Raw genomic sequence first — 26,804 nt, forward strand, 5'->3', positions numbered from 1 at the left:
ACATACGCCAATCAGTCTGCGCAACGATGCATGAAGTCGAACACATTTTTACGTTGTGTTGTATACATCTTTCCATAAAATCTCTAACACCATTTATATGTTCTCTAATAATAAAAAATAAACACCAACATTATTAAAAACAAATATTCCATACACCAATAACCATTCAGTCAGGTGTTATACCTGCATGACTCCGGTGATGTCATTACCCTATTTCAAAGTTCAATGAAGGCGTAACATCTGACTTTTAGTTGTACATTAAGTTTTGCAATAATAGGTGTGTTCTACTTCATGTGGCGTCGTAAGATCCGACAGTCGCGTGACATCACAGTACTGCGAGAGCTAGGCGTCAACAGACTCATCCGTATGATTTTACAAATCCCTCTCGCGGTACTTTGACGTCGGTTCTTGCGACGCAAAGCTATTGGCTCTGTCATCACTGTAAGCATTATTGCAAAGCATGTATGTAATTTTATGACAATCCTGTGTATAACTTGATTGACACAACGAAATCATTTTGAGTGTATTTGTTTATTTACATGTTAGATGTATAAACATAAAAATATAAACATTTAATTTACTCTGCATGTCATCAATTGGCAGTCTAAGATTCAGCTTTGGCGAGTTTTTGTGTGAAAAATGAATCAAAGTTAGATATCGTTGTTATTATTACTGATAAACCAAGTGATCATAATTTCTAGAAAATATTTTGTACACCTAAAGTTTCTTACTAAGGACAACTGAAGAATACAAAGAGGCATGAAAAAGGCTACAATGCAAAAAAAGAATACAATACAGTATCATGAGAGCATATGCGAGAGCTATTTTTACATAATGTACAACATATTCAGACTCACAAAAAGACTTTAACTGCTTTAACTTTCACTACATTCTTAGTAGTGCTCTAAAGTATCAAAAATAAGGCCAACATATTATTTTAAAAAACAGTTGATTACAACCTACAATATGTACCAAGCTCTTTTTAAACGCTTTATATTTTTGTTTTTAACCATTTTTCAGGCAGTATGTAACATATCTGGGCAACATAGTAGCCCCAGGGCTATAAAAAAAATGAAAGAGGCAGGACCTTTTCTTCCTTTTTTTCCCCGATACACGAATAGTTCGTTTTCCTCTGGAGAAAGATTCTCTGAAGAATTTCTCATCTCTCATGAGTTTTTATCTCATTAAGTCCAAGAGAGAGTCCTGATCCCCGCAGAGTATGCAGATAGCCAAGAAGGGACATTTGTTCCAGATTAGTCATTAAAAATTTGAGTGGACCACCAAATGTTTATTTCTCAAAATTTAGGGCCGTAGAAATCGTAAAACTTTGGAGCGCAGGAATCTGATAAACGATTTGGGGAACATTTCTCTAGACTCCTGTGCAGTGTAGTTGAAGAAATTTTGTGGATGGGCAAGGACATCAAATAGAGCCTTCATAAGCTTCTTGTCCTGTGAAGATAATTCAGTGGATGTTAACCAAATTACAATGAACCAGCACAGTGTATATTCTTCCACATGGTGGCACTACAGTCCCATTTTCACTACCAGGACCTGCACACAACTAACCGTCCCTTAACCGGTTTAAAACAATATAAAAGTTATACATATAGATGCTTTAAAATACATACTAACTTTATACCTTAAGAATTTCTTGATGATTCTCCGAAGCATATAATCTTCCATCTCTAACAATGTCTTCAATGAGCTCCTGGTAGTCCTCTAAAAGAAACCAACATATAACACAGTTTACATAAAATGCCTTTCACACATACAATCCATGGTAATGAAGCATTAACAGTTCAGCTCTTACCATCATATGTAACATAAGGCACTTGGAAGCCTTTCCCACTGTTTCCTTCATTGGAGCGGAACTGAATCCATAGTTTCTTGGAACGGGAGGTGAAGGCGATAGGCCGTTCGTAAGTCTGGCATGTCTCGTAGGTCGTCACTGAATTGGGCAGAGCTGTGGGAACAGTAAAGTCTTTTCAGTTGCTTATTCGAGCACCAGGAGATAAAGGAGATTCCTAATGAGCCCATCATGTGACTCCTCCCCCATTTCCTCACACGTGTATTCACTATCACCCAACTGGTCATTCAGGAGCTAACAGATTCACACCAAAACACAGCAAAGCTTTGGAAAACTCACAGCTTTTTCGCATGACCAAATAGTCTCCACACTCATCCTCAATGGGAAGGTAGATCTCAGGTACAACAACCAGGATTCTGCGCTTGGGAGGAGGGGTGATCGTCCAGGTGCACTCGATGTTGGCTGGGTAGTTGCCGGGATAGTTGGGAGATTCAATATAGCCGGTGAATTCTCCAAGCTCTCCTCCACAGTGTCTGTCTGAAAAGTGGAGTTATTTAAAGATTAGAAACAAATAAAAAAAATTTTTTGTATACTGACTCACAGGATAAATATTTATGAGGTGGTGGCTACTCAAAGTTACAAATCTGTTTAACTTACTTATTGAAGTTAAAATACTTAAACATTAACTTTTTCTCGTTCACAGAAATCTGATGCTTTGCTTACTTTTGCACTGCATAATGTTCGTTGATCCATCAAAATCAGTGGTAGTGCTTCCAGGGCAGGCAATGCAATAGTTTTGGCCAAACTCCATCTGATAGGTTCCAACAGGACAACGGATACAGCGATGGGTGCTAGTGTTGTAGTAATGTCCTGGAGAGCACTGGACTTTAGGGAAAACATGCTAACTATATTAAATAATGTTATATATTATGTATATTATATAACTCTTTCTACACAACTCATATGATCTCCATAGCTTTACTCAAGTTTTAAACCACAAAATCATGATTTTGTCTTCTTATTAAGAATAAACATTCACAAAAAATATACATTAATTAAACTTCACTTGAATTACATAAATGAAAAGTTACTTGAATTAAAAAATATATAAATGTGGTGTTTAAAAATAAATATAATACTTGGTATTAAATTGGCAAATTGCTTTTTTCTTTAGTTATATGTATACTTAAAAAAGAAAAAAAATGAAACTTCACTAATACTTCTTTTTAAATATATAGATTTTTACTATTTAGTATTTAATATATGATTTTTACTTTACACAATTGTGCTTCATGTAAGTATCTAGATTTAAGGATGTTTATATACAGTAAAAATTATATCAAATCATAATGTTACTTTAATTTAAAGAGACACTCTTTAATATTTTTTGAAAATAGGCTCCTTTTCCAGCTACCTAGAGTTAAACATTTGATTTTTACCATTTTGGAATCCATTCAGCTTATCTCCAGGTCTGGCGGTGCCACTTTTGGTATAGCTTACCATGATCCGTTGAGTCTGATTGGACCATTGGCATCGCACTCAAAAATAACCAAAGAGTTTCAATATTTTTCCTATTTAAAACTTGACTCTTCTGTAGTTACATCGTGTACTAAGATCGACGGAAAATTAAAAGTTGCGATTTTGTAGACATATATGGCTATGAACTATACTCTCATTCTGGTGTAACAAGAACTTTGCTGCTGTAACATGGTTGCAGGAGGCGCAATGATATAACGCAGCGCCATTAATAAAAAAATAATATATATATATATATATATTACGCAGTGCCTGAAAATAGTCCCCTTGGTAACTTTCAATAGCAGAGGACTATTTTTGGGCACTGGGTAATATCATTTATTTTTGAGAGCGATGCTAATGGTCTAATCAGATTCAATGGATTATGCTAAGCTATGCTAAAAGTGGTAGCGCCAGACCCGGAGATCAGCTGAATGGATTCCAAAACGGTAAAAATCAAATGTTTACCTCTAGGGGAGCAGGAAAAACTAGCATATTTTCAAAAAAATGTGAAGTGTGCCTTTAAGTTAAACAATTTCAACCTATTTGTTATGTCAACTGATGTCAACTAAGGCAAAACTTAAAATAGTAGGTTGAATTAACTTGCAAAACCAAGTTGGTTTAACTTCATGCTGCATTTTTTTACAATATATTTTTATTCTAGAAGTTTTTTTCTCACCTTTAGTCTCACAGTTTTGGAATGACACAGCACCATCATATTTGGTCGTAAGGCTTCCTCCACATGTGAAACAGGAAGTGCGGCCAACTTCAGGCTGATAGGTACCTTGTGGGCAGGCCCGACAAGGCACAAAACCATCATTGGAGAACTGACCAGGACGGCACTGACCTAGGATAGAAAAAACTTTTAAACAAAACCAGTTGACTTCTAACAGTACTTTACTTCCCTCCAAAGAAAGCAAACTGCTGTGATGTCATGCAAGTTCATTATCTAAGAAAGTACAGGCTTTCCCTCAGCCCACAATCAATTGGCTGCCACTGAGACCGGCCCTAATAGCCCCTTCTGTTGTGTCTGTCAGCATAAAGCAAAAGACAGCATCTGTGCCTTGTGGCAAGGTGCCTTTGATAACAGTGTTTGCAGAGCGGCAACATGGTGGTGCCTTTTTTCTCTAAACACAAGACCTGGAATTCATTGTTGGTGTGAATGGATCCGACATTGAGGATTTGAAGGACTGCATGAAATGACCACTCCCATCATACACAAAAACACTCTCACAATCACACAAACGCAAGTCAAGCCTAACAAGCCAAGTGCCTGGGAGATTTTATCAATACAGGTATGCTTCCTGCCGACTGGATAAACAAAAAAACAGGATGTGATTCATCCTATCTCTTGTCAAGACCTTTAAAGAACAGTTCACCAAAAAAATAAAAATTCTGTCATCAGTTACTTACCCTTACAGGTTTGCCTATCCAAACCTGTATGACCAACCATGCAACACAAAAGATTAATTTTTAAGGAATGTCCTGGCCACAACGTTTCACATAATGAAATTGTGTGGAAATAAAACCGTAAAACGTATTATAAAAGAGCTCTTTTGAACTGCAATTCACTATAAAGCCACATGATACTTATTGTAAAGTGAAATTTTAGTCGTATATGAAATACAGTCCCATTGGACATGCAGGACTATTTGTGACAATTAAATGTTATTGGTTTTTGGGTCTCGTAACCAAACTGACGCAAACTATGTCAAACCAGGCATACTCTGTCTAAAAAGTGCTTCATTTCAATTTAAAGGGATTTTCCAGCTCCATAACGGTAAACATTTGATTTTTACCGTTTTGGAATCCATTCAGCTGATCTCCGGGTCTGGCGGTACCACTTTTAGCATAGCTTAGCACAATTTATTGAATCTGATTAGACCATATCACGCTAAAAATAACCAAAGAGTTTTTAAATTTTTCCTATTTAAAACTTGACTCTTCTGTAGTTACATCGTGTACTAAGACTGACAGAAAATTAAAAGCTGCGATTTTCTAGGCAGATATGGCTAGGAACTATACTCTCAAATTGGCGTAATAATCAGTGACTTTGCTGATGTAACATGGCTGCAGCAGGCGTAGTGATATTACGCCCTTCCCCTTGGTTACTTTCAATGGCAGGGGACTATTTTCGGGCAGTGCGTAATATCACTACGCCTGTGCAGCCATGTTACATCAGAAAAGTCACTGATTATTACGCCAGAATGAGAGTATAGTCCTAAACTAGAAAATCGTAACTTTTAATTTTAAAGTTGGACTTGTAGTACACGATGTAACTACATAGGAGTCAAGTTTTAAATAGGAAAATATTGAAACTCTTTGGTTATTTTTTAGCACAATGCTAATGGTCTAATCAGATTCAATGGATTATGCTAAGCTATGCTAAAAGTGGTAGCGCCAGACCCGGAGATCAGCTGAATGGATTCCAAAACGGTAAGAATCAAATGTTTGACTATAGGGGAGCTGGAAAATTAAAAAAAAAAAGTGGAATGTCCCTTTAAAGGTCACTTCAAAGGGCAAACTTTGATAACTTTAATAATGTGAAAGAACAACCATGATATTCCTAAAAATAAAATCACCTTTTGTGCCGAAACAACAGGGTTTGGACCCAGAAAACACAAAAACAAATAAAATACTTTGTATACCTTGTAACGCATTGAATAAAAGCGTCTGCCAAATGCATAAATGTAAATGTAATGTAAATGTCTCGGACGTGTTTGTCTCTCTGTGAACTTCTGACCTCCACATTCGGAGACGTTTCGTGCTCCTGCGGTTCTCGGGAATCCCCTGCCTTCGGGTCCCGGGCACACATCGCACGACACCTGTCCCTCTTCATCTTGGTATGTCCCGGGGGGGCACAGAAAGCACCTCCCCTGTTCTCCGTCATAATACGTGCCAACGCTGCATTTCACTAGCACAGAGAAAAAGAAGAAATTGGGTCAGACTTGGCCCTGCACAAAGCTGCTAAAGGGGCGCTGAAAATCCACCTGATGCTGCTATGACAAAATTCAAACAAATACGAGAGCTGGGGCTTTGCACAGCTGCCTGGTCTCCCACATCAAACAGCCCGCACAAGCATACACAATCTCATTATAAGCACCCTCACCTCACTGAAGCAGATACTGAACACGCTCAAAGGGTTATTTGCCTCTTACCTCACATAAACCTATGAAGTCTGATTAAAGGGAGTGGAACGCTTGGTCTTTTAATGTTTACTTTATAAACCGCTCTGATTTATAGTGATGATTTCAAAGGTGTTTTGCACTCACATACATGCGCTTTTGTCTAAAAAAAGCTACGCGCCGAAACTGTCGGGTCCTTTAACCAAGCAAGCGTGGTAATTTAGAAACTTTACTTTCATCTCACTCTCTCTGTGCAAACAGCGTTCGGGTGAATTTAGGCGAAGCTCTTACTCCAGTTTATGGTAATAATGGCTAATTCCACAAAGGCTTAACAGCATGACAATTATGTGCGCCTCAGCAAATTGCCTGATTTTCCAAGAGAAGAAGAAAATGTAATTCTCTCAAGAGCAGTTCATTTTTTCCCCTTCTTTTGTTAATCCTGAATGACCATGAGGAGCCACGGTCACATTGTCCTGGGCGGCTTTTCTTTGACAGAGCGAGAGAGCGAGAGAGAGAGAGAGAGGAGAGGAAAGAGTGAGAGATGGAGAGAGAGAAAAAGCTTGAAGCCTTTCAAATGCAAAACGACGATTCTTTTGAAACCTCGAATTGATGGCCCCAAAGAGGTTTAAAGGACCTTTCACCTCTATTCAAGTCCCCCGGCTTTTGCCTATTTGATGACATAGGCAAACACTATGGTATCACAGTGGTAAGGAGCTGAACCCAATAAAAGGGGTCAGGATTGTGAATCCCCCCATTCACTGGGGTCCAATCGCTCCTTGCGCCTATCAGGCAGGGGCCCAAACAGCTGATGCTAATTGATTCCCATGGTGTCGCTGAAGTCAATTCTCTCGAGCCGCTCGCTGGCTGGGGTCACGCAGAGTGGTCCTGCCTAAGGAGGAATTTGGCACTTAAACTGCTTGCTTAAATAAACATCCCTCTAAAACATTCCCCTACAAAAACAAACAACCAAACAATAACTTAGCACGTTTATGGACAAGAGTGCAAACGGCACTCCGGAGGATAAACTCAACGCGTCTTTCCGTCTATAAATATGCTACACATGGACTGCGTGTTCATGTGGATTCAGTTTTTGTCTAAATGTCAAATTTTTACAGTAAGTGTACTGTACATCCCATTAGCGTTAATTTGATAGAAATGATTTGTGATAATCCGAAGGATCTGGGGACACATAAAGGGTTAAAAAGAAAGCCGCGTGTCCACATGAAGCTGCGAAAAGGTGTTGAAGTGGATATTTTTCCCACTTACTCCAGTGGCTTGAACGAGCCCCACTGGGATTTACAATGGAGTAGGCAAACTGAAAAGGCTAAATCGCACTAAGTGAAGTGAGCCAGTGGGGGAGGCCAGACCGGGGAAAAATATATATACTTCTTTTTGAGCCCCGAGTCGAGGCTCGGTTTTAGCTGGCACGCGGACACTGCGCGTCTGTGTACCTTAATTGTACGCCTGCTTTAGTGATGCCTGTAGCTTGTCTTGTGAAAACTTACAATGCTACATTCAGTGTGGATTCAATTAATTACATATTGGCAAGCATATGCAACGTATCTTGGCATTGCTTTTAAACGTGTCTTTAAAGCTTGGGTCTGTAAAACAAGGTAAAAAAAGCTTTACTGCTTTGAGTTGTACTTGTGGGACGTGCGATTTGCAAAACAATAAGGAGGGAGCTGGTCAATGGTCACTAATTTTCTAACTTCCCTCCATATTCAATCTCCAATGGAGAATTAACCTACTTCAGTTTAAATGGATCAAACACTCAAAACACCACAATGTTAAAAGAACAAATAGACAGCAAGAGACAGTTAACCACTGCACTTCTTTCTTCTTAAAGAGGACATTTTACAAGACTTTTTTAAGATGCCAAATAAATATTTGGGGTCCCCAGAGTACATATGTGAAATGTTATCTTAAAAATACCATATAGATAATTTATTATAGCATGTTAAAATTGCCACTTTGTAGGTGTGAGAAAAAAATGTGTCATTGGTTGTGCTGTGCTGTGGTTGGATAGTGCAGATTAAGGGGAGGTATTATCCCCTTCTGACATCACAAGGGGAGCCAAATTTCAATGACCTATTTTTTCCACATGCTTGCAGAGAGTGGTTTATCAAAACTAAGTTACTGGGTTGATCTCTATCACATTTTCTAGGTTGATAGAAGCACTGGGGACCCAATTATAGCACTAAAACATGGAAAAAGTCAGATTATCATGATATGTCCCATTTAAGAAAAAATTTAGACAATGTCACAAACCGTACTCAAATGTGCAAAGATACACTCTCAGAAAAAAATACTCCCTAGCTGTCGTTGGGGTGGCAACCTTTTAAATAGTACACCTTTGCACAAATGAAGATTTTGGTTCCAAAACGCAATAAATCCATTTTGACAAATTTTGGTAAAAACGTGTTTTCTATACCAAGAAAGTGACAAGATGAAAACAACTATTTTCTGTTACAAACTTTCACACAGCATCTTTAGGTTATAAAAACATAAAAAATTCAAATCCATAATTTGATTTTCAAAGATTTATTATAAAAACTGATTATTTTTTCCACAAAATGCAATAAATCCATGACAAGTTTTTATTCAAAATGCTATAAATATTGAATCAATAGCCTATATAAATGTGCATTCATCTTTGCCATGTTATATTCATTTAGTTGACTAGTTGTACACACTAATTAAAAATATAAACATTAATGGCATTAATCAAAACACTTACTTTGTCATATTAAGAACCCTGTCATTGCGGTTACTTGACGTCTTCGCTTAACGTCTTTCACAGCGATCATCTGTAAAATGCTTTTGGTCCTGCTCGATTTTCGTTGACTTTGAGTAAAATTATGGAAAGTTTTTCACAAGATCCTCTGGGGTCAATGTGTTAGCATGAGAAGCTTGATGCTGTCGGGAGAACAAGCACCCGTCTCCCGAGTGCCTCTCAGGGAAATTACTAGATGTTGATGGCTTACGTTTCTTTCCCATCACAGAAAACCATCACAGGTTTAGCGATGCAATTAAAGTATTATTTTGTTTTGTTTGTTGATCACAAAGTACAAAGTAGATGAGGAAAACTAGGACTCCGTGTACTCAGCGCGCCGCCATGTTTGTTTACATTGCGTGAATGGTGCGCTGTGGGATTCATTGTGTTCTGTAAAAAAGGGGGAGTGGCGTTTATCGCATTTTGGGAAAAAAGGGAGAAAAGATGACAGAATAACACGGCGGATATTGGATTTTGCGTAAAATTAAGTATTTACTTTTAACTACTGACCTGATATAATGCTGATTTTGGCAGTAACTCATTTTTTTCAAAAATGGCGTTTATCGCGTTTTGGAACCAAACTCTTCAAATATTGTTTATATTAGTAGCTCAAAGTTGGGCAGCACAATATTTCGGGTCAGCATCGATATCAAAATAGTCAAACTGCCGAACAAACCATCGGTGACGCTTAATGGCAAAGACAGGGTGATGCGGGAGCCAGGAAGTATATAGTTATCTGAAATATTACCAAAGACGGCATTACAGGGACGCAGGAAGTATGGCAAGGGAGACGCAGCATCTCATTCCCTTCTCAGGGAACAACAGTTACATACGTAACCCGAGACTATACAAAAAAGCATTTTGATATGAATCAACATTCGCATACAGAAGATATAAGCATTTAAAGCGAACAGTTTAGCATGTGTGCTTTTAAAGTCTAGAATTTTTATGATATTATCCTACACTACACAGGGAATAATATGGATTTTTTTCCAGAAAACTTCCTGCATAAAATAGATTTAAGCACTTTCAATGACCTGTATCTATGTATTTATATTTTCAAAAACTTCCCAGGGCCTTGAATTTTTTTCCCCAGACTAACAAACTTTCAAGGACCCATGGGAACCCTGCTAACAGCAATTTTCATGAATTTCCTAATTATCAATAAGCTATGCCATCTATATTTCTTCAATTATTGCATACATTGACACAAAACATAACAGATCATAAGTCTCCTGGGCAATAACACTTTCCTAGGGTTGTAAATGCATTAACAAATAAACCTCTTGAGAGACCAGAGGAAACCCTAAGAGCCTATTACCAAAAAGCTTTGCTTTGTATCCAATACAGATGATACTGAGCCTTCAATAGATAATGGACTTTCCCACCATAAAAGAGGACAAACAATCTTTGCAGCACTGTCACCCTAAAAAGACATATTTGAAAGGTTTCTGGTGCCTTATGTTAAAGACAATGAAGGCAATGAGATAATGTTAAAGACAATGAGTCCCCCAGACAAAGACACTGAGTTGTTTATTCTAGAGACTGAGTAAGATATACCAAGCTGATCTCAAGTATGTCGTCACAACTTCACAGCGTAGCCAATTTCAGCCTTAAATATCCCATTTTTAAGCTCTCTCTCACCATTCATGATATACTGTTTAACACCTTATAGGTCAGTCATCTGGCGCGCATTGATGCCAAATCCACTTTTCACTTTAACAGTCTAAACATTGAGTTGAGTGTTGCAATACTGAGTTGGATATAACAGATTCGTTCCAACAAGACGTAATCACTGAATTGGAGCCTGACCAACATAAATAAGGGATAATGACATTTGGCAATGCAATTTATGTTATCCATATGGAACAGCATGTTACCAAAAAGCATTTTCAACAGGTAAGCATCACTGTCCTTAAAATATTCAGTACATATTTACGTCCACTCACCACATTTTTTGTCGAGCAGAACCTGTCCCGTGCCGCAGTACTCGGGTGGGTCAGCTGTTCGGACAAGTTTCTTGGACAGCTCGTACTCTGATCCAGCGAAGTGCAGGTGGAACTGCTCCCGGTTGATGGACTTGCGAAGAGTGCGGATAGTTTTCCTAAGTCGCTTTTCTGAGCGCCGTCGAACGCATGCCAGGTCGCACCCCTCTGCTGATGGAAACAATAGAAAGCACATCTAATTCACTACAACATAACCCACGCTCACAGTGATACTCGATTGCATGCTCACATTTCTAGTGGAACCCACTTAAATCAGGAGATACTTTCACCTGCTGTCTTGTTTTAGTAGTGGCAGCAAAAGCGTGGAAGGGGTGAGATGCAAGCGTGCGGTTAGAGGCATACACATGCAACGCAGCGAAACCAACCTGTTACCTCCTCCAGGTTCACGTCCAACTCGAACTGGGCAGTAATGGACGAGCCTTCCTCCTCACCGGCCTTCCGTCCGTGGCGACTGCGCAGCTGTCTGCTTGAAGAGGCACAGTGCAGGCTAACAAAGCTGAACTGGACATTCTCTGTGGCTCTTTTATCTGAGTGAACAGATATTAAAAGAGATTTTAATGGATTTCAAAATGAATGACACTGAGACTCTTTGGACTTGAAGAGGAAATAAAATGTGTTTAGTTTCTTTTCAAGAGTTAGACATTGAAGGATGTGGGATCCTTTTTAGCTTCCGAGACTGACCAAAGTTCAGCGTGATTGATGGTATGGGTAGGGCTCTGTTGAAAGGCACGCCATGGTTAATTTGATTTGAACACTTTTTAACGCCGCTGGACAGTGAGTACTAGAAAGACATTTGAAAAACGTTGAAGGTTTGAACTTCCCCTAATTCACAACATTACAATGACCCCAATCACTATATGACTCAGTTTATCGAGTTCTGTTTAAAATACGTTTTTAAAGTTATTTCAGAGTAGAAGTCTGTTACGTGGCCTTGACAGGACGCAACAAACTTTTATGTTTCTGGCCAGACTTGTGTCAGTTTTTCTATGTCTAAAGTTCAGTTAAAGTCACCATTAAACATAAATATCGATTGTCTTTTTTTCCGTATCATGACGTATATCCAAGTGAAACGGCTTTCGAAATGAGAAAAAAAAATGTAGGGCGAGACTTAAATTCATCCGTCAAGAAGTGATTGGGTTGTTGGAAGTCAGGCCATGTTGCTAATTGCTAATCGGGCCGCTCTTGCGCCATTCCTCATGATAGGAAGTGAAGAGATGTCGTTTTAAGGGAGGGATGAGGTTAAAGGGGGTTCAACTGATTTATGCATTCTGACTTATTAACACTGTTTAAGAGTTGTTTCCTCATGCTAAACATAGGCAAAGTGTCAAAAAATCAGTTGGACGTGTTACAGAATAAGGGTCCAGCTGACATAGCAGGGTAAGCCATACGTATAATTATTTTTATGGGCACGACCATTATTTTAAAGCACACCCACACGTCAATCAGCGGGGGAGCGAGAACCGAGGACGCTAGAAGTCCCAGGCATCACTTCACGCGACAGCTTTGTTTTTTTATCAAAACTCAACAATGGCATGAAAGAAGTGTGTTTTTAGATGTAAGGAAAAGAAAGCCAGCATTATGGAAACAATGGATATAGTTTATTTTTCCGGGGTAGCAGTGAAGTTTTGTGTGGGTGTTTGTATAACGCTGGATTTCGTTGAAAAGTCGCGGGTCATGAGTTGCATGTGGTAAGACTTCTGTGTTATGTTGGAAATAGGCGCGTAAGTGCATATTATACAAACGACACGAACATGTAGTAAACCATAAGTTATCCAGTGTTGTATACAGTGTTGCTTGGCTCGTGACTCGCTCCTCCCGCAGTTCGTAACTCCTCCTTCTGAATTTCCTTCTGTACTTTATCGGAAAGAATCGCTAAAGCTGATCTGTCTTTTATAAATCTGATAAAACTAAAGACTCTTCGGAGATATGAAGTATGTAATACTACTCTATAGGCACTCCAGATTAACATAGGATACGCAGAAACAGGTCCATGTTCCATCAGTTGTTCAATAATAATGTTATGAAGCGACGAGAACACTTTTGTGCCTAAAAAAATCAAAATGAACTATTTTATTCAACAATTTGCTCTCCTGCTTGGTTGTTCAGTGCGCGTTCACGAGCAGACTACTGCGCATGCTGCTGATGTCACCTGCTGACATAGTTGCCAGCGTACAAACACAAAATACACTTGCAAGTATTTGCGCATTTATACAGGCTGTTTAAGTGTTGTTTACAATGTTTGCAATAATGACTTAAATAAAAAACAAAAAACATTGGCAACTACGTCAGCGAGTGGCGTCAACACCATGCGTCGTAGTCTGCTCGTGAACACACACTAAATGACTTGGAGAAAACAAATTGATGAATAAAATCGTTTGTTTTGTTTTCTTTGCACACAAAGTGTTCTTGTCGCTTCATAATATTACTATATTTCTGGGAAAATAATTTTGAAACTAACTGAAGTCAATGGGACAGACAGAAGCCTCCTGGTTTTCATCAAAAATATCTACAAATGTGATCTGAAGACAATGGTGGTTTAGGTTGGGGTGAACTATCCCTTTAAGGTTTGTAAAATATGTCATTTAGGAGTTCAGATGCAAAACCCATAAAACCCCACCTCTGTCAAAAATGAGATAGTGATATTAAAGGGATAGTTCACCCAAAAATTCTGTCATCATTGTCTAACTGGTTACAAACCTGTACGAGCCCCATTCACTTCCATAGTATTCTTTTTTCCTATGTAAGTGAATGTGGCTCACAAACAGTTTGGTTACAAACATTCCTTGAAATATCTTCCTTCGTGTTCATTAAAACAAAGACATTGATACAGGTTTGTAACAACATGAGGGTGAGTAAATGATTAGAGAATTTTCATTTTTGGGTGAACTATCCCTTTAACCAAATGCTCTCAGCATGTATCATATATTTATTCAATACTTTCACTTCAAATCTGCTTAATCCCAGTCTCAGGCCATTCAGAAATACTGCTTTGTTGACAAAATCAATTTTCATTTACGAGAAAAAATCAGACACACTTAGAGGGTTTTGCATCTGAGCTCTTCAATTGTTATATTATATACTATAATATATAAGGTTAGGTAAAAATATATTATTCTTACAAATATGAAGTACCTGACAGGGCAGTTTTGAAGCTCTGTGCAAGATTTTCCTGACTGCGTTTCAGATTGCACTTCCCCTGTCCAGATTTAAAGGTGGCAATGGTTTTGATTCCTGAACCTGCAAAAAAATTATGCTTTACATTCAGGCATGTATACTTTTAAATGCAGATAAGCCATTTTGAGTATCTACATCACATAACAAAATGATTCTATCAAATGGAAACATTTAAAGGCGGGGTGCACGATTTTGAAAAACCCTTTGGAAAAGGGAGTTGGGCCGAGTACCAAAACACATTTGTAGCCAATCAGCAGTAAGAGGCATGTCTACTATTTGACATCGTTGCCTGGGTTGCGTATGTGTGGGGCGGGTCTATCAAAAGAAGGTCCAGATGGTCTATTGGGGTAGCGGCGTGTTTGTTTAAGTGATTTCAAATAGACTTTCAGAGACTTTAGGTGATTTCAAACGTGAAAATCACGTTTTCCTAACATATTCATCTACCATCTACTATTACTCTCACTCCACAAAACACCACGATCATCTTAATTTTGCATAGCAATGGTCTGGTACATTTACATTTATTTACAATTCACATACTGTCTAGAATTAGTATGTCTCAAAGTGTAGTATGTTGAAAAACACATATCCTTAAAGGGATAGTTCACCAAAAAATGAAAATTCTGTAATTTACTCTTATGGTGTTACAAACCTGCATAAATTTATTTCTTCTGATGAACACGAAGGAAGATATTTTAAAGGAACACGCCCAGATTTTGGGAATTTAGCTTATTCACCGTATCCCCCAGAGTTAGATAAGTCCATACATACCTTTCTCATCTCCGTGCGTGCTGTAACACTGTCTGACGCAGCCCCCGCTAGCTTAGCTTAGCACAAAGTCTGGAAGTAAATGGCTCCAGCTAGCAAGCTGCTCCCAGTAAGTGACAAAAATAACGCCAACATTTTCCTATTTATGTGTGATTTGTATAGTCACACAGTTTACAAATAACAAGGTGATGAGAGACACAGCGATCTTTTAACAGTATACATACTGGGAACTCCGCCCAAGTAGCAGTGCTTCGTCTTCTGAGAATATAGTTCCCTGTGTGTATACGGTTTAAAGATGTCTGTGTCTCATATAACCTTGTTATTTGTACACGGTGTGACTATACAAATCATAACACATAAATAGGAAAATGTTCGCGTTATTTTGTCAATTTTTGGGAGCAGTTTGCTAGCTGGAGCCATTCACTTCCAGACTTTGTGCTAAGCTAAGCTAGCAGGGGCTGCGTCAGACAGAGTTACAGCACGCACAGAGATGAGAAAGGTATGTATGAACTTATCTAACTATGGGGGATACGGTGAATAAGCTAAATTCCCAAAATCTGGGCGTGTTCCTTTAAGAAATGTTTGTAATCAAACCATTCATGGACCCTATTTAATTCCATAGTAGGAAAAAATTATACTATGGAAGTAAATGGGGTCCACAAACGGTTTGGTTACAAATATTTCTCAAAATATCTTCCTTTGTGTTCATCAGAACAAATACATTTTTTTTTCAGGTTTGTAACAACATGAGAGTGAGTAAATGATGACAGAATTTTCATTTTTAGGTGAACTATCCCTTTAAAGTACCCGCATGGTGTACTACTTCTGGTGAACCTTTGAAGGGCAGATCCATGCAGGTAATGTAACATTTTTTTTTACTTTATGTCCTAAATATTCTAATTGTTTTTTAGAAAATGATTACCACATCATGTGAATAGAGTCATGCTTCCTTCATTTGTTTATTGCTGTTTAGATGATACCTTTGGAACGGTGGGAATTAAATCTAGCATACAGTGCATCAACATGCACTTACCTGGGCAGTATGACCCATTCTCCTTGTTTTGTCCTCCAGCAAGACAGGGCAGAGGCATGCCACAGGTCACAGTGTACGAATCCTCAGCTCCTACAGGGTTGAGGTGTCAAAAAGGTTCCACATAAAGGCCCGAACATACAAAAACACAAATCCAAGGAAATCTTTATGCCGTGAACTCACCACTGCTGATATGAACCTGAGACTGGCAGGTCAGGAAGCAGTGCTCACCTCCCCCCTGCTTACTGCAGTTAAGGGTGGGCCTGGCAGGTGATGGCACTGCGGCCGAGTCCTCTGCTTCTGAATTTGGAAATCACAATACTTAAAGGTACAGTACACATGCTGACAGAGGTGGAAGGACTGATTTATAGAGAAATATCAACCATGCCAGATGTTAAAGTTATAAGTAAGGAAGAATGTATAAATCAACACACAATATACATACAAGTGGTTAAGGTTATACACCACTTGATGCCTGATTGGTAGCGTAGAAACTAGTTAGAAAGACAAGGAAAATCAAAGTATCTCCTGTTTTTTTAACTCCTAGGGGTGAAGAACCAAGCTGACATCATCAGCCCAGCCTTCACGTTCACTCGTGTTCATCTTACCAACACAGTCTTTCTTGTTCCAGTGCAGCTTGTACCCAGCATGACAGTGGCACTGAAAGCTTCCCATGGTGTTCTCGCAAGTATGCTCACAGCCTCCATTGTTCAAACTGCATTCGTTTATATCTAAGTTTGGAGGAAGCAACAAAACCGATTTCTATCAAGCAGCTTTTGTGTGATATCACTTCACTTCTTCTAGGTGTTTGTATCCATACCTCCGCAATGGGCGAGGCCATAGAGAGTGTAGCCCTTGTTGCACACACACTGGAAGCTACCAGGTGAGTTTACACAAGTGTGGTCACACGTCCTCTCAAAAAAGCACTCGTCAATATCTGGAATCAAACCAAAATGAACCTTAGCGGCAGATTATAGTGTGTCTACATCAAACACGCTCATTTATGTGGTCCTAGATTCGATATGAAAGAAGTCGTTTTATTAATGGAGCGCATTACGTTTGAAGATCTGTGTCAAAAAGAGGGGGTTGTCTGTGTGCTCAAGCGAAATGTATTTTTAAAGCTGAGCATAATTCTTATCGTCTTTGTTAAGGATCTTCAAAGGAATCTTGCAAGTCGATACTGGCACTCTTGTGGAGACTCCCACTTTGTCTTATCTCTTATAGTCTAGCTCCAAACACACAGGTACAAACAGCAACCCCCTCGCTGTGTCTCTGTGTTGCGTGGGACCTGTAGCAGAAGAACAGATTGTCCTACCCTGGCACGAACGCTCGTCCGTCAGCAGCTTGAAGCCCTTTTGACAGCTACACTCAAAGCTGCCGATGGTGTTTCTGCAGTAGTGGTCACAGCCACCGTTGTGGACTTCACACTCATCAATGTCTAAGGGACAAAGAAGAACAAAATCATGCTGCACATATGTTACCCTACCAAGTCTTTTATTTTGTAATTTACTGCTTTCTACATAAAATCATGTTAAGAACATTTTGTGAAAATATAACCTTGATATCTTTATTATTGTAAGGCCATGTCAAAGATTGAAATCATAGCCATTAAATAAAATAATTTTTTCTTCAGCAAAGTCCTCTAAGGGACTGTTTACACCTGGTATTAAGATGCGTTTCGTCAGTCGGATCACAAGTGGACGACGCTAAAGACAGGCGTAAACGGTGTTCAAAAGTTTTGAGCTCGTCCACTTTCTACCACATTTAGAAGTAGTACACATTCGACCAAATCGCTTTTGTGGTGTAGGTGTGGTCGAATGTGTTCGAGCAGCCACAAAAGACCGCCTACTCTCCACCTATTTATCGAATGTGATGTACCAAGCACAATGTTTTACGTTGTTTCTAACGTCTAGCGCATACACACAGTCTACAGGGCAATCTTTAGGCTTTCATTAATAAAATGCGTCTGTCTCATTTGACAAGCGTGTGAAAGTTGAAAATATCAGAGAAAGCTCTTACATATACATATACAAAACACCGTTGAGGATGTTTACTAACAAAACAAACAGCGAACTGTGACCTAATATTAGTTTGTGACAATTTAAACCTGTCCTTTCTCCCACTCGTGTTTAAATGACAGCAGAGGGACTCGAAACGATTCAGCACTCGGACAGCACCGTGAGTGTTTTGAAAAGCATAACTTAAAAAAGTCCTCATCTCTCATCATATCCACAGGTACAAAGTCTTCATATACAATAAATCCATGGGGTAGCATTTTTTTTTAAACAAAAGCAAAACATTCAATTACTTACCAGGCTACAGGTAAAGCAGCTCTTTACGCCTTCTAACATCTTGTAATCGGACCTCATTTATGTCCATAATAATATTTTACGTTTTAATCCTTTCATTTTTTCATATTTAAAAATGTTTGTGTGCTGCTGTCCTCTATAGGCGCATATTACTAACACTCTTTAAATAACAAAAACAATATCTTTTGGACCAGTTGGTCAATGGCGTAGTCACTTTTACTTGCCTCAAAATAGCAACGCGCCAACAATGCGCCTGAACACACCTCATTTTCGGACCAGCACGCCCATGGGAGCACAAATGGGCGCAAACGTATTTGCTATTTAAACTACGTGGTGCTGAACTTGAAAATGACAACTGCGCCGGGATGAAACTAGCAAAAAACACTTGCGTTGTGCTTTGTGCTGCATTGCGCCGGGTGTATGATAGGGCCCAGTATGTCATAGTGTAGAACAGCCACTGGTAATATTTATATTCCCTTTTGCAAATTTATGTTGATTCCAGAGGTCTTGCAGTGAGTAAGTGAAAGATTTCTTGTGATACATACACAAAGAGGCACAAAATCTCTGTTCTTTCTCACTGAAATGACCTTCAGAACTTTACATCAACCGCCAACACTGTAAACACTTGACTCAATGCTGTTAATGTCCTTATAAATAAATAATATTTTATATTTAAAAAAATCTTTATTGGCACTTTAAGCTTTATTTTATGGTGGCACTTCTTATGTTGATGCCTCCTAAAGCCCTGAATATAGTTTGTTTTTGAGACAAATGCCAAGCCTTGTAAAGCATAGTTCATTTGACTCATACACGTGCGCTGACGTTTGACGAACGTGCATTGCGACAAATTGCAATACCTCTCATGGCCTACATACTACATACTCGCAAAGGTTTAAAAATCTGGCGGTGAGTGTACTGTACGTACGCACTCCTTTGATGATGAAAATTGAGACACGCACACTGTACACGGACCCCAGCGTATGCGTATAAAATAGACAATACTTCGTATCAATGGCCCATGTTGCACTCTGCATTTCTAGATAATTTCAAATATAATAATAAATGAATTAATGTGTAATTATAAACATCATGATAACCTCATGGAACATTATTTTTTGCTAAAGTGTAAAGAAAACTGTGTGTAATGGAAATTTAATGTGAAAATGTTGATTCTTACCTTTGCACGACTTGCCATCAGGCTGAAGAGTGAATCCTACAGGACAGCTGCAGCGAACACCTGTAGATGTGTCCTTACAGGTGCTGTCACAGCCTCCGTTATTCACCGCACACGTCTCTGAAAAAACACATGAAGCACACAGATGCATCAAGTTAAAGAGAGAAATACACTGTCACAAATGTATGATTTACAGCCTGATGCTTTTTCTTCACAAACTTTAAATCGCATTATTAATAATCTTTGCTAAAGTCTATATATTATACAATAGTGCTCAAATTCCACACAAGTCCAAAGACAGAGAGGCCATATGCAGTGCATAATGTAAATATAAGCTGACACAGACAAACACAACACTCCGAACAACTTCTGCATGACAGAAACACATGTGAAATCTACCACTTCATCACCAGAGCATATTTTACATATGACAAATCAAGGGGTGGTGAATTGTGGGTTCTCAGTTATTTCACAGTTTACCTAAAAAGACTGTGGAATGCCCAGCCAGGCCAAGTTTTAGTACGCTAAATATACGCGCTATAGGCTTAAACAACGTTTCTTGGTTTTCCTTACAAGCACCGACTTATCTAACTCTATTTCACAACTGAATACCTATTGATTTGCATACTTTTATGCAGACTTGGATCATGTATGAATTGTTTGTGGTAGAGTTTTACCCATGAGCAGTCGACGCTTGACTCGTTTGTCGACCTCGGCCAGGGCTGTGGCATTGTGGTCAGGGGTGGTGGGTGCTGTTTCGTCCCTTTCTGAAAGAGACAGAAAACAGCATGTGAAAAACATCCACCTTCATCATACATATTCTAAGAAATATGCTTTAGGTTGTATATTACGTTGAAATCTATTTTAACAAGTCACAAGCTATTATTTTAAGTTACTTATAATAAGTTATATTAAAATTCAGGTATGAAAGAAAGGCACAGTGTGTCATTTTGTTGTAACCATGTATGGTATAATTCAACAAAATTATATATAGGTGACCTTGCCTGTGAAAACCCAGCTAAAGTGATTTACTGTTTTCTACAAAAACCATGTAAAGGGCATTTTGTTAAAATATAACCTTGATATCTTTAATATTGACTTCAATGATCAATATCACATTTATCATACTTTGATGCTCCTTATCTCATAATTACGTTACAAGCCTGGATTTCACAGACAGGGTTACATGCATTTAATGCACTTTAAAGGATCTCAATAGATCAGTTTTTTTTTTTCTCTGTAATAACTACAAAATCCACCAATCTACACTTACATGTTTAATTACAGTATTGCTAAATATGCTTTGTATTGCTGTGTGAAAGACACGCAACAGCCATAAAATAACACATTTGCCTTCGGAGCACTGATTTTTCCTTTCACATTTAAAACGATGAGGGAACATTTAGACTGTTTATCACATAGTGCTGCAGTGTTTTACCCGATGGCATCACACAATCATCTAGTCTGATCTAACCACATTTATAAGTTCACCTTTTCATAAACCAAAAATCACCTATCCCATGCAGAAAGACCTTCTGCCCAGCTCTTAATCACTGTGATGATGTAGTGCTTATTATAATAAACACAGATCTTCACATTCTAAACTTTAGGACAATCTAGAAAAGCTGAAGTAAAATGATAATAGGCAATGCATGCACACAGAATAGAGAGAAAGTGATAAACGCAGACCTCACACAAACAGCCTGCAGGCTCCAGCTGTTCTTTCTCAGTATCTGATAAACTGTGTGTGTGTATGTGCGCGTTTGTGTCTAAGTGAGAGATCTCTATCATCGCCTTTGCACATATGCGAATAAAATATACTGTAGATGAGCTTCAAGTAGCCCCTATTACTTGCCAGGATATTGCAACTTCAAACATTAGCCCCAGAATTGCAACCAGGTGCCGAAACAACAAGACAGAAACATGAAAACTAGTAAAGTAGCCTTACCTACACAGGTTCTGCCATCAGCGTGCAGCGCGTACCTGCCGTGACACCTGCAGATAGGCCCGCGCTCTGTGTCCTCACAGATGTGCTGGCAGCCCCCGTTGCCATGGTTACAGGTCACTATACAACAGAACATAAACAGCATCACATCTAAAGCTCCAGCGAGGCGTCCTGAAGTATATCCCTAACCTTAACGGCGGGTCAGAAATGTGATTCACACGTACGGATGCAGCCGCGCTGGTTTTTGGCCAGTTCAAAGCCTGGCCGGCACTCGCAGGCGACGCCACCTCTGGGTGTTTCTTTACAGATATGAGCACAGCCGTGTTCTTTATTCATGCAGCTCAGGCCTTCTGTGAGGAAGAGATATAGTCAGACAACCTGATACAATCCAGAGAACATAAGCGGATGTGATTACGCAGGCCATTCTCATGAATTGAGTATAAATAGCACACTTTTTGAAAAGTTGTCCAATATATACGCCAAAGTCCAATTTTGGGTGCATAGGATACGCCAGTCATTTCCGTTCGCTTAATACCACGCATCTTTTTTTTTGTCATTTAAATTATTGGTTTCTGTCTTTTTTACCATTGTTGCTAAGGGTTAGAACAACTTTCTGTTATATAAAATTACATCCTAACCTAAACCCCAATTTTAACCCCAACTCCAAGCGACCATGGTATAAAAACTGAGAAACCTGTACATTAAAGGGGACACATAACGAAAATCTGACTTTTTGTTTAAGTTCTATAATTGGGTCCCCGGTGCTTGTATCAACCTAGAAAATGTGAAAAGATCAACCTAGTAATTTAGACTACGTTTACACGTGGGCGGCTATTTTCATAAACATCATAGACATTTCAACCTCTCCGGTTTCGAAAATAACTTTATGCACACATGTCAGTTTTCAGAAAAGTGTTCATTGACACGTACCCGTGTATATATATGCCGTCAAGAGAAGCTCAAGCCCACGTAAAGCAATCCCGAAAACAGCAACAAATCACTTCCTGTTCCTCTTTTGAACAAGGTTGCACTTTTGGCATAGGTGCGAACTCTGGCACATATTGTGACGTTGGCTGGCTACACATTCTTTTGTCTCAGTTTACATGCAACCGCTTAACCGAAGATTTTCCAAATCTCCACTCTGGTCAGAGTTTTTCGAAAGAATCGGATTAAGAGGCGAGTTCTCCGTTTGCTCTAAACGAAGGGTGCAAACGAAGGGAAATGTCTCAGTTTTTCAAAATAACCATATATACTATACGTGTAAACAGGGCCTTAGTTATGGTGAACCATTATCTGCAAGCATGTGAAAAAATAGGTCATTTAAATTTGGCTCCCCTTGTGATGTCAGAAGGGGAAAATACCACCCCTTAACCTGCACTATCCAACCACGGCACTGCCATTTAGTGCAGAGATCAGCTCATTTGCATTTAAAGGGACACACCTAAAAACTGTACATTTTTGCTCACACTTACAAAGTGGCAATTTTAACATGCTATAATAAATTATCTATATAATATTTTGAGCTAGAACTTCACATATTACGTACTCTGGGGACACCAAAAATTTATTTGGCATCTTAAATAAAAAAGTCTTGTGAAATGTCCCCTTTAAATGACATCCTTACCCAAGCAACAATGGTTTAAAAATAGAAAAACATTGAGAAACAATACAAGAAAAGATGTGTGGTATTTAGTGAACGAGAAGGAGTGGCGTATTATATGTGCGCAAAATTGGACTTTGGCGTATGTATTGCACGATTTTCAAAAATGAATGAGAATGGGTTGCAGCACGAAATGAAATTTTCTTCCTCTGACACTATTTTATATATTAAGCATTTTTTGACAATATAATGCAGGATGACAAAGATCTTCTCAATACAGTATAAATGTATGTTATTTGGTGTGAACAAGAGGCAGTACCTTACTGTTAGTGTTAAATAATGTCAAAATCGGAGGCAGATCCTATGAGTCAAAAAATCAAGAGCCAAGACTAACTGAAACTGTAGGCAGCCTGTTAAATCAATGTGGAATATTATTATTTACATGCACCCAAGAAACCAACATGATCTCACAAAGTTCACAGTTGAATTTAATACAAAAACAGCTCTCCATTTTTCTGTGGTAAGTATATGGACTTTTTTTAAATACACTTAATAACTAAATCATTACACCAACAGTTTAATCTTTTAATCATTCAATCAATATGTATTTATAAAGCTCGTTTAAAAGGAACTAAAGTTAACCAAAGTGCTGCACAACAAAATGCTAGGTCCAACCATGGCGAAGGCACAATCAACCTTATTCTTAAGTTTAGATCTAGGGTTGCAAGCAATTGAGATTGACCAGATCTAAGAGATCTTGATGGAGTGTACAAGCACATGCCGTCAGATAAGTACTTTGGTGCTTGGTTTTGGAGAGTTTTGAAAACAAACAATAATAGTTAAAAATCTACATTTAACAGGAAGCCGGTATGATGAAATCAAAGCCGGTGTAAAGAGAGGAAGAAAACAAACAAACCTAAGTTGGAATCCCCAAACGCCTGTTGTTACAATTCCTTTCAAATTCAATGCCATTTAATGCCACGCAGCCTGACCTGACATCAATAGCGTGTCTCTGGGTCAGTGTAGAGGGCTGGTTTCCTGCCATTCACCCTGCGGCTCAGTGGATGTGCTGATAGGATTTAGCAAGTTTACTCAGAGAAACCAAATGGGGTGGAAAGCTTTGCAAACCTTAGCTCAATTTACCGAGGGGAAAACAATACTCGCGGCTGAGAAGCTACAGACACATAAAAAGGTTTTTTATTCTCATCTATGACACAGACCACAAAGCCCTGAGTGTTGCAGTTATTAACTTGTTTTGTTCCTCTGAACATGGGGCTCTCTTTCCCACAGCATGGGCCCTTTGGAACTGAACTGCTAAAGATAAAACCCAGTAGAGGGAAACCCAACTTAAATGCTGCCATTCTCCATTGTGCTGTCAATCACCATCTCATGTGAGAACATTTATAAATTAGGTTGCCTGACACTTCTGCAAGTACACACTCCAGGTTCCAAACCCATCGCGACTGAGATTTTCATATGCATGCACATGCTAAACTATAAACTGTATGTAGAAACCAGATACATACACTGGGAAATCATGGTAGATTAAGGCATAGGTATGATAAAGACAGGTAGCTGCTCACCCACAGAGCGATGGATGCATGTGTGCTGATTGTCACTCAGGAAAAAGCCCTCCTTGCAGCGGCACTCATAGCTTCCCATGGTGTTGACACATATATGCTGACAGCCACCATTGTTGAGAACGCATTCATCTACATCAAGACAAAGAATGTCAAAGCAGCGACCGTGACATTACGTTTTAAAGTACTTGTAGCATGCACTGGACTAGAGTTAGAAATAGCTTCTCTCGTGTGATCATTAACTTTTACCCCTCGCACAATGACTTCCTCGTGAGTTTCTTACCAAGACAGTTGTGGCCATCATGTGCCAAATGAAAGCCATCGAGGCAAGTGCAACGATAATTTCCAGGTATGTTGTTACATTCGTGTACACAGCCACCATTGTATTCCAAATCACATTCGTCAATGTCTAGAGAAGGGAAAAGAAATCAAGGCTGATGAATGTTTATAACTTCTGCATTATATGTTTACAGCATCGCCCTTCCAGAATTAAACAAAAACGAACATAAGAGAAAAGTTCTTTCAGATTTAGTGTTTGTAAAGTTTGTGCAAGGAAGCTGTTACCTTCACAGTGTTTTCCGTCCCCTTTAAAGCCTGTTTTACATGTGCACTTGTATGAAGTTGCTGTGTTTTGACAAATAGCGTCAATGTGACAGGCATCGCTTCCCTCTGCGCACTGATCTGAATCTGGGCATTTTAAATAAAGAAGCAGGAAAATAAGAGTAAATATTATCATTTAACACTGGTGCTTAAATTACAATGTAATATTACTAATGAAGTACAAGATGTGTAATTGTTAGTAAATACATTCAGTATCTAATTGTTATGAATACTGTAACTGATAATAGTAATACGTGTTGGGAACGTATAGTGTTTTAATCAACATCAAAGAAGATAAAATACATGATACAATTTAAGTTACAGTATACAAGGCACACATTCAGTGATTTTTATTCCATGTCTGGTTTAGTAGCTGTGAAGAAAATGTAAAGAAATGAAGTAGGCTAAGGAAAGGTAAACAAGCCGCAAAAACCTGCGATTTGAAATTGCGTGTGTAGAGCATCGGCTGTAACAAAGTGGAGCCTCTTACCAGTGTTGTGTGGAAGTGCGGCACTTTGGCGAGTATTTAACAAGAGCAAAAACAAACAGAGAAGTCGTGCAGTCCAAACAGCTCCCATGGTGATCAGTCCAGAGTTTCGAGTCGAGCTTGAAAACACGCGTTTACTCCAACACGAGTGACCCACTCATTTTCATCCGCAGTTTGTCAGTCGATTTAACAGCGCTTCTGAGCGAGCGCTTCAACGCAAGATGTGTGAAAGAGAGGGAGCGCGCGCACGCGCGCCCGTGTGTGTGAAAAGAGTCTTTTCTGTCTCTCTCCATGATTTGGTGTGTGTGTTTGTGTGTGTGTGTGTGTGTTTCGGGGGATGGGGGTGTGGGCGCATTCACACCCACTCCTTTTATTGATCTCCAAGAGCCCATGTACTTCGGACACAAACGATTTTAATGTCGATAAAATGAAACTAGCAAATAGTGGCATATGTAATATTAGTCAAAACATAATCCTTTATGTGATAGCTTTTAATTCTTTAAAACTAATTGCGTGATACCTGTTTCATATTTTATAACATAATATGTTTAGTTCATAAAAATTGTACAGCTATTACGTATTCGTGTGGGTTTTTAATCGTCCATAATATAAATAATGTTTAAAACAGGAGCCGACTGAGGGATTTCAGGTGGCCTCTTTTCGTCAACCTTTAATTAAACCCAATTAAACCGCGACCTCTGCAGGTGGTTAATTGCAACAACATGGGGCTATAGCGCCAGACTGCAACTATAAATACTTGGATAATAAAAAAGCAATGCCTACCTCTTTGACACATTTTTAAATTTACCTCTTAATGCCTACCTCTTTTAGCAGATTTTTAAATTTAGTGTCTTTATGCAAAACAGAGATTGTCGTTTATTAAATAATAGGTTGATTGTAGCCAAGTTATG

The 26,804-nt window shown here is 38.8% G+C and overlaps 1 protein-coding gene across 4 annotated transcripts; it reads right to left on the bottom strand.

The window, feature by feature from the left end:
• Positions 1-520: 520 nt before the first annotated feature.
• Positions 521-26,213, bottom strand: scube2 (signal peptide, CUB domain, EGF-like 2). Of its 4 annotated transcripts, none has more exons than XM_055201942.2 (23): positions 25,897-26,213; positions 25,371-25,493; positions 25,090-25,215; positions 24,810-24,944; positions 21,851-21,973; positions 21,630-21,746; positions 20,359-20,448; positions 19,685-19,801; positions 17,514-17,636; positions 17,019-17,135; positions 16,807-16,929; positions 16,382-16,498; positions 16,202-16,291; positions 14,359-14,463; positions 11,592-11,753; positions 11,170-11,376; positions 6,066-6,236; positions 4,002-4,169; positions 2,531-2,692; positions 2,147-2,344; positions 1,811-1,963; positions 1,640-1,719; positions 521-1,449 (listed from the first exon to the last, which is right to left on the bottom strand). In XM_055201942.2, the coding sequence occupies exons 1-23, from the start codon at positions 25,982-25,984 to the stop codon at positions 1,303-1,305; spliced, it is 3,042 nt and encodes a 1,013-aa protein (XP_055057917.1). In that variant the 5' UTR covers positions 25,985-26,213; the 3' UTR covers positions 521-1,302. The 4 variants fall into 4 exon arrangements, with proteins under 4 accessions (XP_055057917.1, XP_055057909.1, XP_055057905.1 ...); XM_055201934.2 differs by having other exon boundaries at positions 11,170-11,373; positions 21,851-21,976; XM_055201930.2 differs by having other exon boundaries at positions 21,851-21,976; positions 25,897-26,212.
• Between the last annotated feature and the right edge of the window lie 591 nt (positions 26,214-26,804).

This window comes from Misgurnus anguillicaudatus, chromosome 21, assembly GCF_027580225.2.
Source record: "Misgurnus anguillicaudatus chromosome 21, ASM2758022v2, whole genome shotgun sequence".
Lineage (NCBI taxonomy): Eukaryota > Metazoa > Chordata > Actinopteri > Cypriniformes > Cobitidae > Misgurnus > Misgurnus anguillicaudatus.

What these genes read in the sequence shown, in the direction of transcription:
- scube2 (XM_055201930.2), bottom strand. Translation starts at nt 25,984, where the DNA reads ATGGGAGCTGTTTGGACTGCACGACTTCTCTGTTTGTTTTTGCTCTTG. An exon ending in TGATGGCAAGTCGTGCAAAG is followed by an intron (nt 17,637 to 19,684) that starts GTAAGAATCAAC and finishes TTTGTCCCTTAG; the next exon opens with ACATTGATGAGTGTGAAGTC. An exon ending in GAACCTGGAGGAGGTAACAG is followed by an intron (nt 11,377 to 11,591) that starts GTTGGTTTCGCT and finishes TGTTTCCATCAG; the next exon opens with CAGAGGGGTGCGACCTGGCA.